This window comes from Nesoenas mayeri (genome assembly GCF_963082525.1).
Source record: "Nesoenas mayeri genome assembly, chromosome: 19".
Taxonomy (NCBI): Eukaryota; Metazoa; Chordata; class Aves; order Columbiformes; family Columbidae; genus Nesoenas; species Nesoenas mayeri.
Genome location: NC_137568.1, coordinates 6155162 through 6176433, shown reverse-complemented (window position 1 = coordinate 6176433; position 21272 = coordinate 6155162). Strand labels below are relative to the sequence as shown.

Genomic DNA, 21272 nt, shown 5'->3' with positions numbered 1-21272 from the left:
GAGGCGGCGGGGGGTTTGGGGGACCCCGTCCCCTGCCGCGGGTTGGCGTTTCTTCAGTGAGGGGGGAAAACGCTCCCCTTCGCCCCCCTCGGCCGGTAGCGCAAGCTCTGCCCCGTCCCAAATTTGCCCCTCAGGTCATTTTGCACGGGTTGTAAAAGGGGTGTGGAAGACAACGGGATTACATCGTTATCCATCACCTTCTCCGTTTCTTACCCCAACCATGCCCAAACATAGAATTGCATGGTTAATTGTCAACTTTGATAAATCATATAGAATTCTGGAAACAAAGTTTGAACGCTGAAAGCTACAACTGGCTTAGGGAAGGGAGGGGGCAGACTCAAGGAATGGCTGCCCCCTCACATCAGTTACAGTCCCTCCTGCCAGATTCTTTCCCTTTCGCCTTCTCAGGAAGCGATTTTGTCATATTTCAGTCCAAGACATACCCTGTTTCATCCACTCTTCCCTAGACTCTTTACTGGATATCTCACCAGGTAGCAGCACTGCTTTTCCACTTATCTCTGGACACACCACCAACACTAGAAAACTGCAGTTGGGCTAAAGCTGACATTTGCCAAGTCACCTCAAGTTCATCTTCTATTAAGTAAAAAGACGACCTGAAGGATCAGACTGATTGACAAACTAAAATGGGCGCTCAGGTTGAGATGAGTCACCTTCAGAGATGCTCATTTCCATTGATTGTAAAGAAAATTGAAGAAGAATAGGACCAGTAACTTCTATTTCCCAGTAACCAGCAACTCCCTCCACACCCAAACATCTTCAGGGCCAAGCTCATTAACACAAACTGCAATCACACAAATGCCTGGCTTCTGCAAGGCAAGTATTTTATTTGAGGAGGAATCTTAAGTTCACATGTACTTTCCAATGTAATAACATGTATTTCTGTTGACATTAATAAACACTAGTACACATGCACTTTGCTGTCTTCTCAGATCTGGTCTTCCAGCCATCAGCTACTATTTCAGTTGTATTCTAACTCTATTATTCCATTTTTCCACTCTTATAATTGTATTAAGTGTTATAACCACACTGTAACAACTTCCCCTAATGGTAGTGCAGATTCAAAAGAAGTAAACATTTTTAACTATTTGTATTATATTTACAGAGAATTAAATGCGTTTTTAAATAGCATAAATTACAACATCTAACTTTAGAGTCTATGAAATCTTTATCTCACAGCCATTTAAAGCTGAAATAAGCTTAAACATATTTGAGCATTTCTGAATATAACATTTTGAGTATAAAACATGACAACCATCTGAAGTCTAAATACATAAGTTCAGTCATTCCTATTCAAATTTTCTGATTCACATAAGCATTGGTTGGACTGCACTTACATCTTTCTTTACCATTTTCTGCCATTAAAAAAAAACATGGATTTGTTAATGTACTGTAGCTCACATTCTATGCCAATATCTTTCTTGCCCAGTTTTCTCCCCAAATTCTCATTGCCTATGTTTTCTGTAAAAATAAAGCAGTTAGGAATATTTTAAAACATTATAAAGCCATGCAATTTGACACCGTTCCTTCATTAATCCAGCAGTGGCAGAACAGACTAGCTTTGCCTACTGTATATTACTTTATAAAATTGAAAATACATCAAGTACCAACCAACACAGCAGCAGTAGATGCTTTCTTGTCATCAAAACACTCATTCTCTCTCACACTTTTTGCTATCTTTTTACAAAGTTATTTAAATGTTACTATCGTAGTATAACACACTAAAATATCATACTAAAACTATGATATGTTATCAAACTTGTGTGCTAATAACCTACATTCTAACCATACAGTCAATTACCAAGGACCTACAGAGATATCCCTTTTAAGAAATACCACTGTAATTTAATTTCTCATACCCAAAAGCCTGTAAGTAAAGTGCATTAAATTAAAATAAATATTGTACATTTTAATTAATTATATGGGTACCAAGTGCAGTCCAAAGGGCCCTGTCTACTCTTTAAATCAAAAGAATGTTTTCAGATTCACAGAATCATATTTGAATTTTGGATCAGGACACTTAACATGGAAAAGACAACGGAAAAATAAATAGGAAAAGGGATGGAAACAGAGACAGAAAATGACAACAGAACAAAAAAGGGGAGAAATAAGGAACTACTTAATACCTTCATCACCACAATCACGTATCAGTATTTCTCAGTAAGGAACTGCTGAGAGAGCAGCAGAAGTTCCAAGGTGCAAACAACTGTGGAAACGCTGCTGCTGAGAAGTAAGATCTACAGAGAGTAAGGTCAGGCTGACTGATGCTACTTTCCAACCTAGGGAAGTCTTCACAAACAATCCACCCTTTTCCTTCAGCAGAGAATGAATCTGTGCTAGTAAACAAGTGTATAAGTTAAAAATCACACAATCACTGTTAACATTTAGTGAGGCTCCGAAGTGTGCTAAGCCTTTTACACATCAGGTGTTTTAGCATCAACATTAATTCCTAGTTTGTGTTACTTCTGATAAGCACGGGCTGTTCATTACTAAGTGACTACGTCAGAATTTCTCAAACCTTTCTGGTTACTTTAGAAGTTTCCTCATTACGTTTAGGGTAGACCCCCTGTACCCCGTCCCAAAGTGGTTCCAGTGGTTTATGTAATTAAAGAGCTGATACAACTTGTTTCGCTTCTCAAATCCCGGAGCTTTGGGTATTTTACTGTGATAGGCAGAGAAAAAAGAGCTGCTAAACCCACCAAACATCCCAGCAATGGCCAGTTCAAATTCTGAATGGCCATAGAAGCAAGCAGGGTCAAAGATAATTGGCCCCGAATCGTCCTCAGCCACATTTCCTGCCCACAGGTCCCCGTGCAGGAGAGCAGGAACAACTTCTATGTCACAGAACATTTCAGGAATCTTGGGCTGAAAAAAGATGAAAAAACAAGTAACTATTAAAGAGTTTTGAAGAAAATATGAAATAAAATAAAGTACTGTACTATATAAGACACTAAGCTGGTCAAATATCACCTGTTCTCGGCCCTCATAGGGTGTTTTTGAAGCTAATGGCTAAAAGCATAAACCTAAATTGTAAGCAGTAATAAATGTTCTTGATTGTTCTTCACAGAGCTTAGCAAAACATTTAACTGACAAGTCTAGTGTCAACATCTAGTATTAATGTATTGTGTCTAGATATAGATAGGATTGGCTGTCACAAGAAATATAAAATCAATTTCATTTCAATTAAAAGGTTTCAGTAGGAAAAAGGGCAGCAGTAAATACCTGTACCAATTAACCGGAATTAAGGAACAAATTTGTGAAGCAGAGCTTGCAGAGGAGGACATTCCTGGCTGTTTCCTAAGTGCTGCCTGGAGTGTGACCTGTAACACAGCCCAAGCTGTGAGCCTGGACTAATGGAAAAAAAAAACCTGCATGGGCAGCAGAATCTTACCTATTCTGTAAGAGTAAGTTCTTAGATAGGATTTACCACCTTATAACTGTATTCTAAGAAATAAGTGTCAGTGCTGAATAGGTTTATTTTCACTATTTATTAAAAAACTGAAGAGCAACATGAATTGTTTTCAGCTGATACTGTTGTTGGACCACAGAATCCCAGAATGTCAGGGATTGGAAGGGACCTGGAAAGCTCATCCAGTGCAATCACCCCATGGAGCAGGAACACCCAGATGAGGTTACACAGGAAGGTGTCCAGGCAGGTTGGAATGTCTCCAGAGTAGGAGACTCCACAACCTCCCTGGGCAGCCTGGGCCAGTGTCTGTCACCCTTACCGAGAAGAAGTTTCTTCTCAAATTTAAGTGGAACCTTTTGTGTTCCAGTTTGAACCCATTACCCCTTGTCCTGTCATTGGTTGTCACCAAGAAGAGCCTGGCTCCATCCTCGTGACATTCACCACCCAGGAAGCTAGTACAGTTACCGCTGTTCATGAAAAGCTATGTAAATCTCTTATAAAACACATTTAAAATTGCACTGATACCTATCTTTTAACATTCTAAAAAACAGATTTAAGACATGTTTCATACTTTTAGCTGTGACCAAAGCTCTCTGGCTTCTCTATCTCCATAATCTTTTTCAATCAAATCCAACTGAGCTTGGAGTCGGTGACGAATAAAGAAGGAAGGCCAATCGCTCTGCCATTCATTCACCTAGAAAATACAATACAGAGGTTTGTAATAAACAATTTTAACATCTACATAGTCAGTACTGATAATACATATTAAAAGATACCAAGTTAAAATGTTTGATACTGACACAGTGGCCAAGACAATGTTATTATGACCTGTGTAATATGTTATTAGACATTTCGTTAATTTGGGGTGAGGAGGGAAAAGTGGGAGTGAAGCTCTCTTCCATGCTTCAGTGGGGTTGTCTTTAACATGAGATATGAGATTGATTCCAATGGGATGAATTTCAACAAGGCCAAGTACCAGGTCCTGCACTTTGGCCACAATGACCCCCTGCAGTGCTCCAGGCTGGGCACAGAGTGGCTGGAGAGCAGTCAGGGAGAAAGGGACCTGGGGGTACTAATGGACAGGAAGCTCAACATGAGCCAACAGTGTGCCCAGGTGGCCAAGATGGCCAATGGTGTCCTGTCCTGTATCCAAACTAGTGTGGTCAGCAGGACAAGGGCAGTGATCCTTCCTCTGTACTCTGCACTGGGGAGGCCACACCTGGAGTATTGTGTTCAGTTCTGGGCCCCTCAGTTCAGGAAAGAGATTGAAGTGCTGGAGCGGGTCCAGAGAAGAGCAACAAGACTGGGGAAGGGACTTGAACACAAGCCCTATGGGGAGAGGCTGAGGGAGCTGGGCTTGTTTAGTCTGGAGAAGAGGAGGCTTAGAGGTGAGCTCAGCACTCTCTAGAACTACCTGAAGGGTAGTTCTAGACAGGTGGGGATTGGTCTCCCAGGCAGTCAGCAATAGGACAAGGGGGCATGGGCTTCAACTCTGCCAGGGGAAATTTAGGCTGGATATTAGAAAGAAATTCATTACAGAGAGAGTGGTCAGGCATTGGAATGGCTGCCCAGGGAGGTGCTGGACTCACTGGCCCTGGAGGTTTTTAAACTGAGATTGGACATGGCACTTAGTGCCATGATCTAGTAAACGGACTGGAGTTGGACCAAGGGTTGGACTTGATCTCTGAGGTCTTTTCCAACCCAGTAGATTCTCTGATTTCTCTCTGTGATTTTCCAGTGTCTTATGTGACATGTTAAATGATGAGAACCTCTAAATGGAGTAGATTTTGCCATTTCAGATCAAAATAGTAGGGGTTTAGAAAATACAAAACCAAGACATGGTTTGTGAAGGGAGACTTATTTTATCAATTATCACCAAGCTAAAGAACCACCACAATTTCTATAGCAAGCTACACACATGGAATAGCCATCATATTCCTTTCACTGTCAGGTCAAAATGAAACAATGAAAGCAAAACTGTGATCGTAAAGCTGAAGGCAAATGAAACAAGCTTTTCTGTAAAGATTTTATAGAATTATATGAGTACATGTTAGCTTTCACAAGCATAGAAAATACCTGTGGTATATAACCACAGCAAGTGGTTGTATGGAATCCAAACTTATCGACATACTGAGACTCTGAGTGACCTGCTCCTTTACCTAAGAAACAAAATAAATATTGGGAGTTTCAAGATCCTTACATAGTAAAGTTTGCAACACAGAACTAAATTTCAGAGAAGAGGCACAGAAAATGTTAAGCCATGTTACATTTATTTTGTCGTCACAACCCCCTCTAAAGATGCAAAGAACTCCCTTAGTCCAAATTTTCAGTTTGACTTATGAAATGTTGAAAGCTAAGAAATTCCAGTATTAGCATAATTTTGTACAACAAAATCTATACAAAATGAAGAACCAAAAATAAATTAATTTAGTTTTGTCAAGGTTAAAATGATATGTTTAAAAATTATAATAGCAATTATAGGTCCTGTGTATATAATGTACATTTGAGAAGTGTGGCATAGGGACAAGACAGGCATATCTCATGAAACAGTGTCCCAGTATGGACTTTAACTATCATTAAACTTGTAATGCAATACTCTACCACTGCCAAATGAATTATTTCATTTTTGGTTTAGTAAATGATATCAATACTCTACCAACTGTGTTTCCCTCCTTTCTCAGTTTCTCTCCAAGTTTCTGGTTATAAAGATGAAGATCTGCCATCTGCTCTCCAAGTTTTGCAGAATATCTGTAGGATCAAAAAATAAAACAAAACTGAAACAAGACAAATGAATTAAATATTACAGGGTCAAAAAAAAAAAAAAATCTCCATTTCATATGACCAAGTTTATTTTTGGCAAACATAGAACCTTAATCAACTTCACAAGTACATAACACAGAGCAAAGGACTAGACAACAGCTCTGGAGAAAGGTGTTGTAACAGATCAGAAGTCAATGTTCTAGCAAGAAAGGTAAACAGAGCACAAAGCTGTATGAACAGGAGCACAGAGTGCAGGAGGATCAAGCAGTCCTCCTGATCAGCTCCACACTAATAAGCTGAGAACAGAGCACTGTGTCTACTTCTGGGCCTCATACATTGAGTTCAGTTGAACAGCAATAAAAATGATAAGTCTATAAAGAAGTCACAAGCAAGCACTGAATTGAGGTTGCTTAATGCAGAAAGCAGATAACTAAAAACCAAAATATTGCATATAAGATATCTGAACCGGAGCTGCAAGGAAGAAAACTTATTTCTTCTCCATGCCCAGAATGGGTAGAAAATAATGAGTTTGAAATTGCAACCAAGAGGACTGAGGACATGAGAAAATCTTCCCTAGAAGCAGTAGGATGGACTGGAGATTTCAAAGACATAAGAGTAAGTCTATAAGTTTAAAACTTACCAGCTGGGAAAGGAAACTCAAATGAAAAATCCCATGAGGGAAGGATGGGCTAAACTCAGCCATTATCACACATTCACTTCAGTAGCATCTCAGCACACGTGCGCCAGCCCACAAAGCTCTAGGCTGGCAACCATACGGCATTTCTACTGCAGGTACAGCATCAGGGAAGAGCAAAATATGGGGAAGGAGTGTGTATACACACACATATACAGATACACATATACGTTATTTTAATTTGTACACATACACACAAACATGGACCTTGACAGATATAAGCTCTGTCTCTGAAAGATTAGAGAGGTTGTTCTCATGAAGCTTTCCGACAGTAAGATATGAGAAAATATGCCCCAAAATGTAATAAAAAGACATTTATGGACATACTTGTTGAGGCTCTTCATCTTCAGGTACTCCATGACAAACATTGCTCCTCCTTCAGGTAGGTCAATTACTTTAATAGGCTGAGGCACTCTCACAATATTGGTTTCCTGAATAGCTTCCAAACTTGCCATTTCCCCTAGAAACATTTTTCTGGCCTGTCAAGGAATAAGAATATCCTTGAGCTAAACTATGGACACCTGCAGCAAGTACACTGGAAAAATAGTCTTGTTTACAAAGTTACAAGGAGTTAATTTATCTTGATGAAAGAATGTAGCTGCAGCAAGGCTTCAGTCCACACAGGGAGACTTGAGTACCCCCCCACAATTAATTCCAACTATGTTGCATTTCATCATGATTTCTAGTTGCTTATGGACACACCAAACTACTCAGACATAACAATATCTCTAAGGATAACACCCAAGACCACCTCCTTCAAAACCACAGATGACCACTACTAAATGAAGTAGAAGACTGACTGACTCCCTAAACTGGTTCTCCTTTCCATGCAGGTCAATGGCCACCAGATGGAGATGACGGTACAAATATTAAGCCTGTACTCTGGATTTTTGAAGTGAAGATGCTGCTCTTCGCAGCAGTTTTAAGAAGTTTTTAATATTGCAAAGTAAATTTCTGATACCCTGTGGTGTTACAACAAACAACCGAGTACTGTATTCATTTCATAATAGAAAAGTCAAGAGCAAGAATCTTACTGCTAGAAATACAAAAAGCAAAGCGGAAATTTGAAACCTCTGTAGCTTTAAAAATAATATGTGAGTGTTAGCACTGGCAGCCTCTTTCATCCGTCCCTCCCACTATTCTATCCTCTCAACTGAAACATGGAAAGAAATGCACTGAATGCAAATTCAGCTTTCGGCTTTTCCAAACTATGTGCTACAATAACAGCTCTGTACTCAGCCTTTTGTGTTTTGTTTGGTTTGTTTGGTTGGTTTGGTTTTTTACATACTGCAATGCCAATTCCTGTTGTTGATGGTTACCCCATTGCATTACATCTCATTTTGCATTAACCAAACCTGCTGCATTAATACTTGCTATAAAATAGACTACAGCTTTTAAAAGAAAATTGAAAGAAAAATTTGAATAATTAGAAGTCAGCCTGAAAATGCAGAATTCTAAATTATTAACAATCAGGTGCTTTTAAAAGCAAAGCTCTCTACATCCAATAATATTAGTAGTTAAATATCTGCTAGCAGTTACCTTCGGTTTGTGGTTGACTTTAACAAATACTCGTCCACTGTCTGTTTCATAAGCTTGGCCTTGGCTAATGTATCCTCCTCCCGAGCTTCCAAATGCCTTCAGAACAGAAGTTTTCAGTTCTGTTTTCAGGATTTTTTCCATGCTGATTTCCAGGCTGTCGCAGCTGCTTTCTGCTAAATCCGCTGCAAAACAAGATTAAAGGTCTGGGTCCTTCTTTCACTGTCACTCTGCTGTGAGGTAGAAAGGGCCACCCACCGAATTTAATAAATAAATAAATATAGCAAGTAAATCCAGAGATATTTCAAAATGCCTTTCCAAAATGCTTTGTTTCCCATGGGTTTTTACTGCCGTAGATGAGAAATAAAAGTCTTTAGAGATATTTTCTAGTATAAAATTGAGAGGTGTGTCCTGGGTCCTCTTTCAACTGTGCTGAGCGCTGCTGGTATTTGTAGTTTGGACCCGTTTTTCTTTTTTAAGCCCTGTGCTCGCATTGGTAGGTCATTTCTGATCCAATCCACTAGAGGGAGTTTAAATGCAACAATACAAACTGCGCAATGTTATTTGAGATAAGAAAAACAAAGTTGCAGTCCGTAAGGATGCAATTAAATCACGCTGCTGACCCTAAATCAGGCACCTGCAATACATGGAAAGGTTGGTGTTTTCTCAGTTTGTAGGTGCTTTGTGTGGACTGGAGTTCTCTTGGCATCACTGAGATCTTCATAACACTTGCCTTTCTTGGAACATAATTCAATCCCTTGTAAGAGACAGTCAAAAGATTTTTATCGCCTGAACATGTCCTCAAGTCAGTGAGATAGCCACATGGTCAGGGCTGGACTTTATCAAGTGAAAATTCATTGTAAAAGCACCAAGCTGGTAATTAACAAATATGGATCCTGTTCCTACATGCTTCTCCAGATTTAATGTGATCTTTAGGACATCATTTCACATTTTTATCTTTCTCCACAATCTGTAACACAGAAGATCCCTTGGGTATGGCTGAATTTAATAATTTCATAATTGCGAAGTGTACTGACACCCTCAAGGTACAAAGTGCTAAACCTTTAAAACATGTTATCATAACAGAGACCCAACAATATCTGCTGTAATAAAGTGTGTATGAAGGTAACAGTTGGTAGGTTCCTGTGACTGACTCCTAGCACGTTACAATCCATGGAAAAGGCGGCAGCTCTTGTTCTCACTTGGAGCAGCAATGCCTCCCATCTCCTCACGGAATGTCTGTGTCCTGTTGCCACTGTTGCATTGTGCTTTCATGCACTTCTCTCTTCTCACTATTTTTTGTATTGATTCATATAAGCTATTTGACAGAAAAAGAAATCATTACTGGTCAAATACTGGCTTCATTTAAGCAGGCTTTTCACTACATGCACAAATGGTTCCAGCCCTACATGGAGTGAAAAATATTGGTATAGTGTAAGTTATTTCTCAAACAGGTAATTTCTCAGAACATAGCTCCTAATGGTACACTGGAATGTAGCAGACCTCAACGGGACAAACTGGTTGAGGAGGAACTTTTCTAGCATCCAGATTTATTTCAGCAGAACATTGCTTACAAAGTAAGACCAGAAGCTGGAAAACTGTAGCTCATGACCAGACTCCGAAACAGCGATTCAAATACAGAAGAGTACTCAAGAACAGCAAGATGACACATTCAGGGTTACATATCTCGGTTGGACCTTTGCATTACCTGTCTGAAGTAACCAAGTGGCTGCTTTGCCAATCCCTCTGCAGAGTCCAGCTGTAATATAATGGTCACATCACTGATATACTAACAGGAAAATAGATTATTCACAAAATAGAGCTACAGAAAGTAGCATTGGAGAGAGGTAGAGAAGAAGAGTCAGCACTCACTGTAGCAGTCTTCAGTAGTGTGCCCATAGACTTTCATGGGGCATTAGTGACTAGGAAATGAGCCACAGCTGCTCAAGCAAACAACTATGCCCAGACCAAATAAAGCTTAAAGTGTAAGAGCTCAGCATACACATTACATCACAGAAAATGGGTGCATATGCACTCACAACAACTTGATTATGCCTGTAGATCTTGGACAGATTGAGAGAGTTAGTTAATATGTCTCATATGGATGATTTTTAGATAGTGAAAATGCCACACAATTAGAATTTCATGATTTATGAAGCCCTAGGATTTATAACCCTACTATTAGAACAATCATATCTGGCTGCTGAAAGGCTGGAATCCTATCTTAGGTTGCAATGGAGTACCCAGGGAAAGGAATACAGATTCTTGGCAACAAAATAAATGACAATTCGCATGTTGTTGCTGATCACGCAACTCTGAACAACATAATTTCAAACACTGGAAGTAGAACAACTCAAAATCATCCCAGGTGGGCTCGAAGGCACAATGTGCTTGAAAATACCCATGTCGATGAACCACCCACCAGGACCAGTTCAGCACCACGGCCAGATCCCCCAAAGAAACACCAATTGCATCCCTGAGATGGAGAATGACCTAGGACAACGTGCACACGTGGGGATGGGCTCCTGGTTTGAGACCTGTCCTCGGGGTTATGTCTGTACTGGAGTTGGAAACTGCTTAGTTTCCCAGCTCTTTCTGTTTTGCTCACAAATATTTCTGTTTGTTTTTCAAAGACTGTCCAGAAAAGTTACCCCTATGCATACCAATGAAGAAAAAGATCTACTTCTCCTTTGGGAGTAATGCTATCTAAAGAATCATAGGAAAGGAAAGAAGCTATGTAGAACAGTGTAAGCCAAGAAGAAGAAAAGACTTTCCATCATAAAAACCTCCCTTTGACAGAAGTTATAGTTTCTCAGTGAAGAACTATGCACAGAGAAATAATTCAGAGCTCCTTTAAACCTATAGATCTGATCTTCAGCATAATTGCATAGGCTGTAGCTCGGTATAAAACATGAACCATGTCTTGGGACATGAATACTATTTTACAAAGAAAAACAATAAAACTGGTGTGGCTTAGTTACCAGAAATATATTTCCTCCTTAAGTTTTTTGGCACAATCAGTACCTACAAGACAAGGTAATTATATATCACCTCCCACCTGCTTTTACTTCTGCTAGAAGAGTCCAGCATCAGTTGTAATCACCAGATCTATTTTGGAACAGCATTGAAGACAAAAAGTAGGAAGAAAAACAGCACTAGTGTGCAATGCTCATATCTGCAGGCAGTATTTGCAGATGGCAGCAGTCCATGAGAATGAAAACAAAATGACGACATAATCACACTGAAATGTAGGGTACATAGGAATTATAAGCAATTCAGCAAAAATACAGGTTCTTGCAGAGAGGTTCAAACTGGATCTATTTTCAAAATAAGGACAGTCAAGCCCAGAGAAGTTGTGCAGCCTCCATCCTTAGGTTACAACACCAGGCAAAGATGTAAGCAACCTGCTTTAAGCAGGAGATCGAACTAAGTGACCACCTGAGGTCTGCTCCAACCTGAATCCTCTTATGATCTTAACTATTGAGTCCGGATTTCCAAGTTTTCCCCTCCCCTAACTTCTCTCCAGAAAAACCACCTTCGTATCACTTTTCACCTTCTAATGGTAAAAAGTATTTAGGTATTTTATCAAAATAAACATGTTGATTTGTTGAAGATTTGTAAACAGAATTACCTTGTTAAATAACTTTATTATGAAGGCACATGGAAATGAACAGTTAGAAGAATTTAACCAGACTGACTGCTGGCTAAAATTCCACAGCATTTCTCCAATCAGCTGCAACGATCAGAGATAAGAATACGGGCACAGACAGAACATTTCACCAACAACATCCGAACAGCTGGTACAGTACATAAAGTTTGAAGGCACACACAGGACCTCAAATGATACTGTAACCAAACAGCAGGTAAATTTTCTCAATGAGACACTGCTCCAGATTAAAATCCATGACCACGTTCCCATCAACACCTTAGTTGACAATAATTGTCCAACAAACTAGGGACCTCGAACAGGTTTGAGCAAGTAGCTCCCCAAGAATGGACGCAAGCTGTAAGGTTTTAATTCAGAAAAGAGAGACACCAATAATCAGCTGGAAAACTCTTTATTTGAGCAACAAGGTAAAAGTAAAAGCTATTCTACCAAGCAAGGCTTTAAAACTTTTTGTGGCAAAAGTTAAACAGCCAGGGAGAAGAGTAGTAGAATTAAGTTATATCAAGTGATAGACTTCTAAACTGCCTTCCAATTCTTAGAAAAAACTGCAAAACCAGCAACGAAAAAACTCTCCGTTGCCAAAATCCAGTGAGAAACATTTTTAATTAATTAAAGTCATTCCCAAACACTCAAAATGCATGTTAGGAATCACCATGCATCTCTCACCTACCTGGTACGCTTGCACTGAAATATCATTACCAGCCTACATCAAAAAGAGTACAATTTTAGTATCATCATCTTGCAAGTACAAGAAACAGCTGGTCTGCAAGCCATTCTTAAAGAACTTCTGGCAGTGGTGTAGAGCTGCTGTTCTGTGAGTTACATTTTAACTTCCTTTGGTTTCATGTCTCTTATCCAGAGACCTACAAAGTGCACTTAGTGGGGACTGAAGAAAAATGTTATCTTATGGCACCTGTAGTCTCAACTACAGAGAATTTATGGGAAAATTTACCATGACCAGATGACATTATTGTGTGTGCAATGAGAATAGTCAAAAGTGCATCTTCTTGTGTTAGTAAGAGAGTACATCTTCATAGGATGTATAGATGTAAAGTGTCTAACCTGAGAAGATCTTTAAGAATGTACATTATTGGACAAAAGCCTAATCCAAAAAAGAAGAGAGAACGAGTTCTGGTGATAACAAGATTGCTATAGATAAGAGCCCACGGACCAGCAAGCACAGAACAGCCTACACGAATGTCATGAAGCACCAAAATGCACGTCAGAAAAAATTATAAGCATTTTTACACAGCTTTGTAACAAAATAGGAAACAATCTCCATCCAGTAGAATCACGTTAGCATAATTAACAGCAAGTCCAAATCATTTTTCACAGTTCCCATTATACATTTTTCTTGTTGGCTTTCAAAATACTTTGTTAACACTGTTTTCATGCACACAACTGGACATGAAGAGCTGAAAGAATCTGAGCAATCCATTATAAAGGCGGGGGGCAGACAGCAAAAAGCAAGGAGCAACTTTTTTAGCCATCTCCTCAGGAACTGAGAAAAGCAAACTTCCGTTTCACAAACACTTCTCTAACGTTTGCCAGTAGGGTGCAAATGCAAACCCTGGCATTTCTCTACTCTGAAGCATGACTGGTCCCTACGGGAGTACTTCTTCCAAGTACTTTACACTTGAGTACTTGTTTAATATTAACTTGCCTAGTCTCAAGTATACAACGCTTTCTTGATGCTGACAGATCTTTTGTGCAACTGAATAAACTCCTTCCATAGATTTCCCTCAAAGGTATTTACAACTATCCTAAAAAGGGGTGACTATGTTCCGCTTGCTATTCAGCAGGACTCACTGATTCTAGGTCTTTAGCTGTGCCACAAGGTAAGGGTCTAGTAGTTTTTTTTAACATTACTACTCCTAGAGTTGCATCACCAAGTATGGGACTCCCCAAGCAACACAGGAAGTATTCTGCTTAAGCAGAAAATCACTTTACAAGGTTTCTCATAATGTTTAAAGAAGACCCTCTGTACCCTGTACCAAAATGGTTCCAATGGTTCATGTAGTGAAAAAGCTGATAAAGCTTTAGGCGTTTCTCAAACCCTGGAGCTTTCGGAATTTTACTGTGATAAGCAGAGTAAAAAGAACTGCTGAAGCCACCAAACATCCCAGCTATTGCAAGCTCATACTCTGAATGGCCGTAGAAAGTAGCCGGATCGAAGATAATTGGACCAGAATCATCCTCAGCCACATTTCCTCCCCAGAGATCCCCATGAAGGAGAGCAGGAACAATTTCTACATCACAGAACAAACTGGGTATCTTCAGCTGCAGAGAGGAGAAAAACAAGACGCATAAGTGCTACATTTTAAGGTGAATGATTGTAGAGTTTTATCTGCATACAAGCAGAGCATTAATTGAAATTTCTTAAAAGTTAAAAAAACCTAACTTGAAATTATGTAGGACCTAGCGAACACAGATACTGAGAAAATCAAGAGGATTACTCCTTTCCATAAAAGCCAGCAGCTGAAAAATAATTATCCAAATGTTTTTCAGCACAAACAAATAATTTAAAACTGCATTTGGTGCTACAATATTGACCAGAACCACCGACTTCATCATTAGAAGGCTCAAGAATCTCTAAACAACCACGTAGAGATTTCTACAAAGCAGCCACATAACCAGAAGAAAACCTTAAATGAATAGATGATGTGCAGAACAGTACCATTTATACACATTTCTCATCATAAAAGTGTTACAGGAATGAGAAAGGTGAACTCAAACTATATTTCCCAAACAGTAAGGCAAAGTGCTATTCAGAATACATTCCCTTTGGAATATTAGCATAGTGTGATGCAGTAAAAGACATTTTACCTTAGAAAAAAGAGCATTTTGATCCCTAAAAGCTGAAGTCTCTTACCAACAGAACCCAGAGCATACCAACAAACAGGAACTTTGTTTCATGAAAAGAAAATCTCAACAACTGATACCTGCCTATCACTACAATGAGAACTGAGAGAACTCCTACCTGAAGTTGTGCCCAGAGTTCTCTTGCTTCTCTGTCTCCCGAATTCTTTTCGATCATGTCCATCTGAGGCTGGATTCTCTGCTTGGCAAAAAATGTCACCCAGTCATTCTGCCAGTCATTCACCTGAAGGAACAGGATTGCAGGTGTTAGTTCTACGCCACACAAAAGACAGATTTTCTTATTTTTCAAATACAGCTTTGGAGGATTATACAGCCTTTGTGCTGATACCATCCAGGACAGTAAATGCTACCATTTAATAGACTTATCTTAAAACATTAACTTAGGGGAATAAATAATTTTCTTTAAGTGATAAAACCCAAGAAATTGAAGAGCTATGAACATCCAATGCAGCTGTGCTGTCCAAAGCACTACTTTGCTTAGCAGGCTGAACAATGTTGTTTCTTTTTATGACTCCACAGAAATAACTGAATTTCCATTATGATAATCTTGGCCCTTTGTGTCACTGAAGCTAAAATAAAATAAACTTAAAAGTCTATTGGTCTGATGAAGTACAACCTACCTGTGGAAGATAGCCACAGCAGGTAACTGTATGAAAGCCAAACTGATCCACAAACTGGACTTCCATTTGCCCTTGACCTTTACCTTTCAAACCAAAGACAAAAATCCAATACTAATGACAAGATTCTAAGTATCCACAGTGCAAATGGACCTTAAAAACTACACAGGGGTACAATGCTTCTTCTATGGAGATTAAAAAAAAAATGCACTTTAGTACTCCTTTTGTTATAATGGTTGTTGCTGTTGGTTTTTAAGTTTAAACCTTGATGTAAAGCAGCTAAATTATAATCTTTATAAACATGTTTTGAGGTAGCATATCTCCTCTAACACTATGTCCTTGCAGAAAGGGTGGTTCAGGATCCCAAGAGTCCCAAATTTAATATTTTGCTTAGAGATCCAAATAGAGCAAACCAAAGCAAAACAAAGATGCCCTGCATGGGTGCTTTGTCTGAATCTATTTTTGTAATATCTTCACAGAATCACAGAATGTCAGGGATTGGAAGGGACTTCAAAATATCATCTAGTCCAATCCCCCTGCCAGAGCAGGAACATCTTTAGTGAAAGAAGATGAACTTATCCTGAAACAACAAAAGCTATTTAACAATTTTTAGATTATTATTAACTAGATTAAATTGCAAACAGCTGTGTACTGTACCAACTGTGCTCTCTTCTTTCTTCAGCTTCTCTCCAAGTTGCTGGTTATGAAGGTGGAGATCAGCCAGCTGTGTTCCAAGCTTTGCTGAATGTCTAAGAAATGAAAGTACGCTTAGCAACACTGCCATGGGAATTAATCCAGTCCTTGATATTCCAGGAATTCATTGAAAAGATTTATCGAGGAAGTAAAAGAAGTTCTGCATCTCCATGAAAGTACATTTTCAAAATATTCTGGTCATAAACACCTCCTCTTCCTATAAAGATTACATATTAACAAAGAACAAAACATACTTACATGGTTGTTTCTGACAACGCTATTAAACGTGAACAGCAATTACAAATTTAGTCTCTGGTTTCCCCTCTCTAAAAGGCCTTAGAAGACAGAAGGGTCAGGTGGGCATTAATTATTTATATATTTTTAATAAAAGCTTATTCTCTGGACAGTTCAGAAAAGTCTTGCGGTAATTAAAAATTACAAAACTAGTTGCCTCCCATGTTAACATAAGTATGTTCCTTTTATTGTCTTTGACCTCTCACATCTTTTTCTGTTCCCAAGGCACTGTCATTTAAGGCAAAGTTACTTCTTCATTTTGTTCCCTTTAACACAGATTGTAGCTATCCCCTGAAAATTGTACACCAAAGGTTGCATTTGCATGCTTTGAATCTCAATCAGCCCAAACACAACAGGATCTCTGCTCTTTCATTTGAAAACAGGGCTCTTCATGAATTAGAACCTTTGCGGATGAGCAGGATGGGGATAAGATGTTAAGCTGGCTGCAGAAGTTCTGAGACTGGGATGAGAAACTGGTCATGCCAAGCTCCCCAATGGAACCAGACAGAAGTATTCATCATATTTTAATTTACTTAAGTGTTTGCCACAGAGAAGAGCCAAAAATTCGCAGCTAACAGAATCCAGGTGAGAGCCATAAAAATACGGAAATCTGGATTCATTCATCTGAACGAATCGCCTCTGCGTACTCACGACGAGCACTATTAAACACTGGTTCTTATACCAAAGGCAAGCACACAAAAACGTGATCAGCAGGTCATTTTCCTGACTGTAAAAATGAAACTTATTGTAAAAATCACTACTTAAAAAAAACAAACCCAAAACTACAGGAAAACCACGCTCACTTTTTGATGGTGACCTATTTGCTAAGTGAAGCATTACAAAGTATTTTATACAGTTCTCAGCTGTATAACGTCCCAAATGTACCCTGACTTGCTTCAAAAAAAACCACCCAACCAAACAACAACAACAACAACAAGAAACACAAAAATCCCCTCACAGATTTCCTCTCAGAAGACAAATTATGTAATTGTCACAACTGTCAAAACTTCTGGTTAAATGAAGCAAAGATAATACCGTGTTTTACCTGCTTAAGCCTCTCATGTCCAAATGTTCCATCACAAACAGAGTAGTGCCCCCAGGCACGTCTATAACTTTGATGGGTTTAGGCACCTTTACAGTTTGTGTTTTTAAGATGGCTTCCAAACTTGCCATTTCTCCCTCAAACATTCTTCTAGCCTGTCAAATATGAAAGGAAAGTATTAGTCTCTATGAACACCAGTCACAGGTAAACAAGGCTCTTTCACAAAACTAATCACAGAATGTCAGGGGTTGGAAGGGACCTCAAAAGCTCATCCAGTGCAATCTCCCCACCGGAGCAAGAACACCCAGATGAGGTTACACAGGAAGGTGTCCAGGCGGGTTGGAATGTCTGCAGAGTAGGAGACTCCACAACCTCCCTGGGCAGCCTGGGCCAGTGTCTGTCACCCTCACTGAGAAGAAGTTTCTTTTCAAATTTAAGTGGAACCTTTTGTGTTCCAGTTTGAACCCATTACCCCTTGTCCTATCATTGGTTGTCACCAAGAAGAGCCTGGCTCCATCCTCCTGACACTCACCCTTTACATATATGTAAACATTAATGAGGTCACCCCTCAGTCTCCTCCAAGCTCCAGAGCCCCAGCTCCCTCAGCCTTTCCTCACACGGGAGATGCTCCACTCCCTTCAGCATCTTGGTGGCTGCGCTGGACTCTCTCCAGCAGTTCCCTGGAGCTGAGGGTCCAAAACTGGACACAATATTCCAGGTGTGGTCTCACCAGGGCAGAGTAGAGGGGCAGGAGAACCTCTCTGACCTACTGACCAACCCCTTCTAATCCACCCCAGGATGCCATTGGCCTTCCTGGCCACAAGGGCCCAGTGCTGGCTCATGGCTATCCTGCTGTCCACCAGGAACCCCAGGTCCCTTTCCCCTACGCTGCTCTCTAATAGGAAAAAGCTCTAAAAGCAGTCTAATTTCCAGTCAGAGAATTATACTCCCGGGCCTATTTCTTTTGCATTATCAGAAACAAACAAACAAAAAACCAATAATAGCAGCCAAATGCCCCTTACTGCACTTGCACAGAGAAGCCCTTAGAATCCAAGCCACTACCAACTGTATTTGCTTTGAAGACATTCTGAATTTAGGGCCTATTTCTGCAACTGTTATCCACATGGAGTGAAATCTATTCTCTTGCGTTGCTCCACTGACACCAGTGGCACTAGTCACACAAAGAAATGCTGCTCTAGAGGAGTCAGGCAGAGGTTGTGGAAAAGGGTCCTTGGGAAGCCTACAGTATCTGCTAAAAGCAAAAGCAAGGAAATATAATAAAAAAAATCAGAAACAGAATACTATGGACTAGTACTGATATATGAAACACAGAGGACAATTTGCAACAGTCATTGACTACAAATTCCAAAGCCTACAGGAGATCACAAATGAAGAACTGCTGGATTACTGAGCCACGAGATAGCTTTGTTCAGAGGAAATCAGTAAATACTGTATCTCCATTTAAAGCATCATACTAGGTCAAAGTCAGCCGATAACTTTAATAGAGTAAAAAGCACAGTGGTTTCTAGAGAACTTTGTTTTTCTAAAGAAACTGCTGATATACACCCACTGCTGCACACACGGCACAGCATTATAATACAGTTTGGCAAAGTTTGCTTGAATCAGCACTCAGAATCCACACACAGGCAAAAGCACAGAATGGGAAATTAACACTGAATAGAAAATCTAGTGACATCTGTTTTCCAAGCCCTATCCTGTTGCTAGCTGGACTGTACATTTAAACACACAATTAACAAAGGCCTAAGTGGAAGGGCTCTGTTGCTATCAATTCAAACTATTTTCAGTCTCATATAAAGCAGGATAACATTTGAGTATTTTTCCATGTCACTAATTTAGTGCATTTGATTTCCCATCCAGCTCTCTGATAGGATCAGAAAGTGCAGACAAATCTGGGACAGATATAGTGGTGTACATGCTTCCAAAACCATTTTTTTGCTGTCAAAGACAAATACAAGAACTTTCGTTCTTTCAGTGAAGCTCTTCATGTGACAGACACAAGTGTAGAGTACCTTTAAAGTAAATTCCACCTGATCTCAGCTTTTGCAAATAAGGATGCCATAAAGGTATGTTGTATTATATTCATCCTTAGCAAATGCTCGTATCTACCTTCTAGAGTAGCTGGTACCACATATTGAAAGGACAAAGCAGAAAATCTTGAACAACAACAGTGGAAAAGTATCATTTATTGAGAAAAGCTCCTTGTAAGAGCAGGGAATTACTGGTTTTGTTACAACAAAGACAGATGTGCACCCTCAGTAGATAATTTTATACCTTCTAGGTTGCTTCATAGCCTTTCACAGCACACACAGCCATGATGACACCAACATTACACCAGCCATAACTGACAAGAGCACACCCTGGACAAATAATACACTGCAACTGATACCATAAAATCAGCAAATTAATAAACTCTTAAAACCACATTTTTGGGTTTTAAAAGGAGCATTTCTTCATTCAGTGCTGGGGCCAGATCAGGGGTGTCCCTCCATAGGTCTGGCACCAACCAGTTGATCACACATGGCTTATATTGACAGAAAAGTTACATATTCATTACAATTCTTGACAACCATTACCATATTCCACGTGTATTCTAACACAAGCTATCTGGTTAAGCAATGCTAAGTAACATTTGTATGTTTCTCAGTTACTTCTCAGTTACCCATTTTGAAAGGATATGTTGTAAATCTAAGTCAACTTTAAGAATACGGTATGATTACTAAGTACAAAGATTCTATGGTTACAAGGTCTGCTTATACAAAGACTCTATGGTTACAAGGTTGGTTAATCTCTAAAGCTTGCTATCCTAACATTCTCCTAAACTATGAGTTCTAGAATTCCTTAAAACACAGTCTAATAATTAGAAATACAGGTATCACACCAGAAACGCTGCTCCCCATCCCACTGCCAACCCCACCGCTCACAACCACTGTCCCCCCGCGGCCTCCCCATCCCGGGCACCTGTCACAAACCGGGCCCAAGGCCCTCACAGGGCACAAACTGCCAGACGAAGCAGATCCCTCTGCCACCAGCAGCCAAAATTGCCTGCCTGAGGCAGCCGGAAAACCTCCCTTCATCCCTCAAGAGGAAGCCGGGGCCGGCTCAGGCCCACCCGCCGCCCATCTCCTCACAGCGGCCTCCCCGTGCCGGGGTCCCGCCTCACACCCGCTGCCCTCGACCCCTACCCCCCCACACCTCCGCCTTGGAGTTGCTCTTCACATACACCCGGCCTCGGTCCGTGTCGTAGCTCTGGCCCTGGCTGATGCAGCCGCCCCCCGAGTGCCCCGCGGGCCGCAGCAGCGCGGTGCCCAGCTCCTGCCTCAGCGCCTCCTCCATGCTGCCGGCCGGGCCGCGCCGCGCCGCGCCTGCGCTGAACGCGCGGGTGGGCGGGGCCGGGAAAATGGCGGCGGCTGAGGGGGAGGGGTTGGCTGGAGGCCCGGGTGCTGCTGCGGGTACCGCTGGTGATAGCGGCTGGCCAAGGGTTGGGTTGTAGGCGCTGGAGAGGGACCTGGAAGGAGCCGCTTGTTCCTGGCTGAGGGAGGAGAAGTGTAAAATCGCTTCTCGCAGTGTGGTGGGGAGGAGCGGGGAGCTGGGCCGCGGCCTGGCCTCAGGGCCCCGGGGAGCGACGCGGCTGCGGCTCTGAG

The 21272-nt window shown here is 40.6% G+C and overlaps 1 protein-coding gene across 3 annotated transcripts; it reads right to left on the bottom strand.

The window, feature by feature from the left end:
- Positions 1-1875: 1875 nt before the first annotated feature.
- Positions 1876-20981, bottom strand: LOC308047872 (ketosamine-3-kinase-like). Of its 3 annotated transcripts, XM_080356674.1 has the most exons (9): positions 20824-20947; positions 15065-15187; positions 14228-14364; positions 8421-8602; positions 7209-7360; positions 6084-6175; positions 5504-5586; positions 3999-4121; positions 1876-2883 (listed from the first exon to the last, which is right to left on the bottom strand). In XM_080356674.1, the coding sequence occupies exons 3-9, from the start codon at positions 14310-14312 to the stop codon at positions 2545-2547; spliced, it is 1056 nt and encodes a 351-aa protein (XP_080212800.1). In that variant the 5' UTR covers positions 14313-14364; positions 15065-15187; positions 20824-20947; the 3' UTR covers positions 1876-2544. The 3 variants fall into 3 exon arrangements, 2 of the variants coding, with proteins under 2 accessions (XP_080212800.1, XP_080212801.1); XR_013923071.1 differs by lacking the exons at positions 1876-2883; positions 3999-4121; positions 5504-5586; positions 6084-6175 and adding exons at positions 15585-15667; positions 16239-16330; positions 17614-17765 and having other exon boundaries at positions 7232-7360; positions 20824-20981; XM_080356675.1 differs by lacking the exons at positions 1876-2883; positions 3999-4121; positions 5504-5586; ... (1 more) ...; positions 7209-7360; positions 8421-8602 and adding exons at positions 15585-15667; positions 16239-16330; positions 17614-17765 and having other exon boundaries at positions 12472-14364; positions 20824-20981.
- Positions 20982-21272: the final 291 nt, after the last annotated feature.

Bases quoted from the DNA above. Each gene is read 5' to 3' on its own strand.
- LOC308047872 (XM_080356674.1), bottom strand. From the start codon at position 14,312: ATGGGGATCTCTGGGGAGGAAATGTGGCTGAGGATGATTCTGGTCCAA. The intron at 4,122-5,503 runs GTATTTTCTATG...TGTATTTTCTAG, and splicing joins GCTGTGGTTATATACCACAG to GTGAATGAATGGCAGAGCGA. The intron at 2,884-3,998 runs GTATGAAACATG...ATCTTTTTTCAG, and splicing joins AGCTTTGGTCACAGCTAAAA to CCCAAGATTCCTGAAATGTT.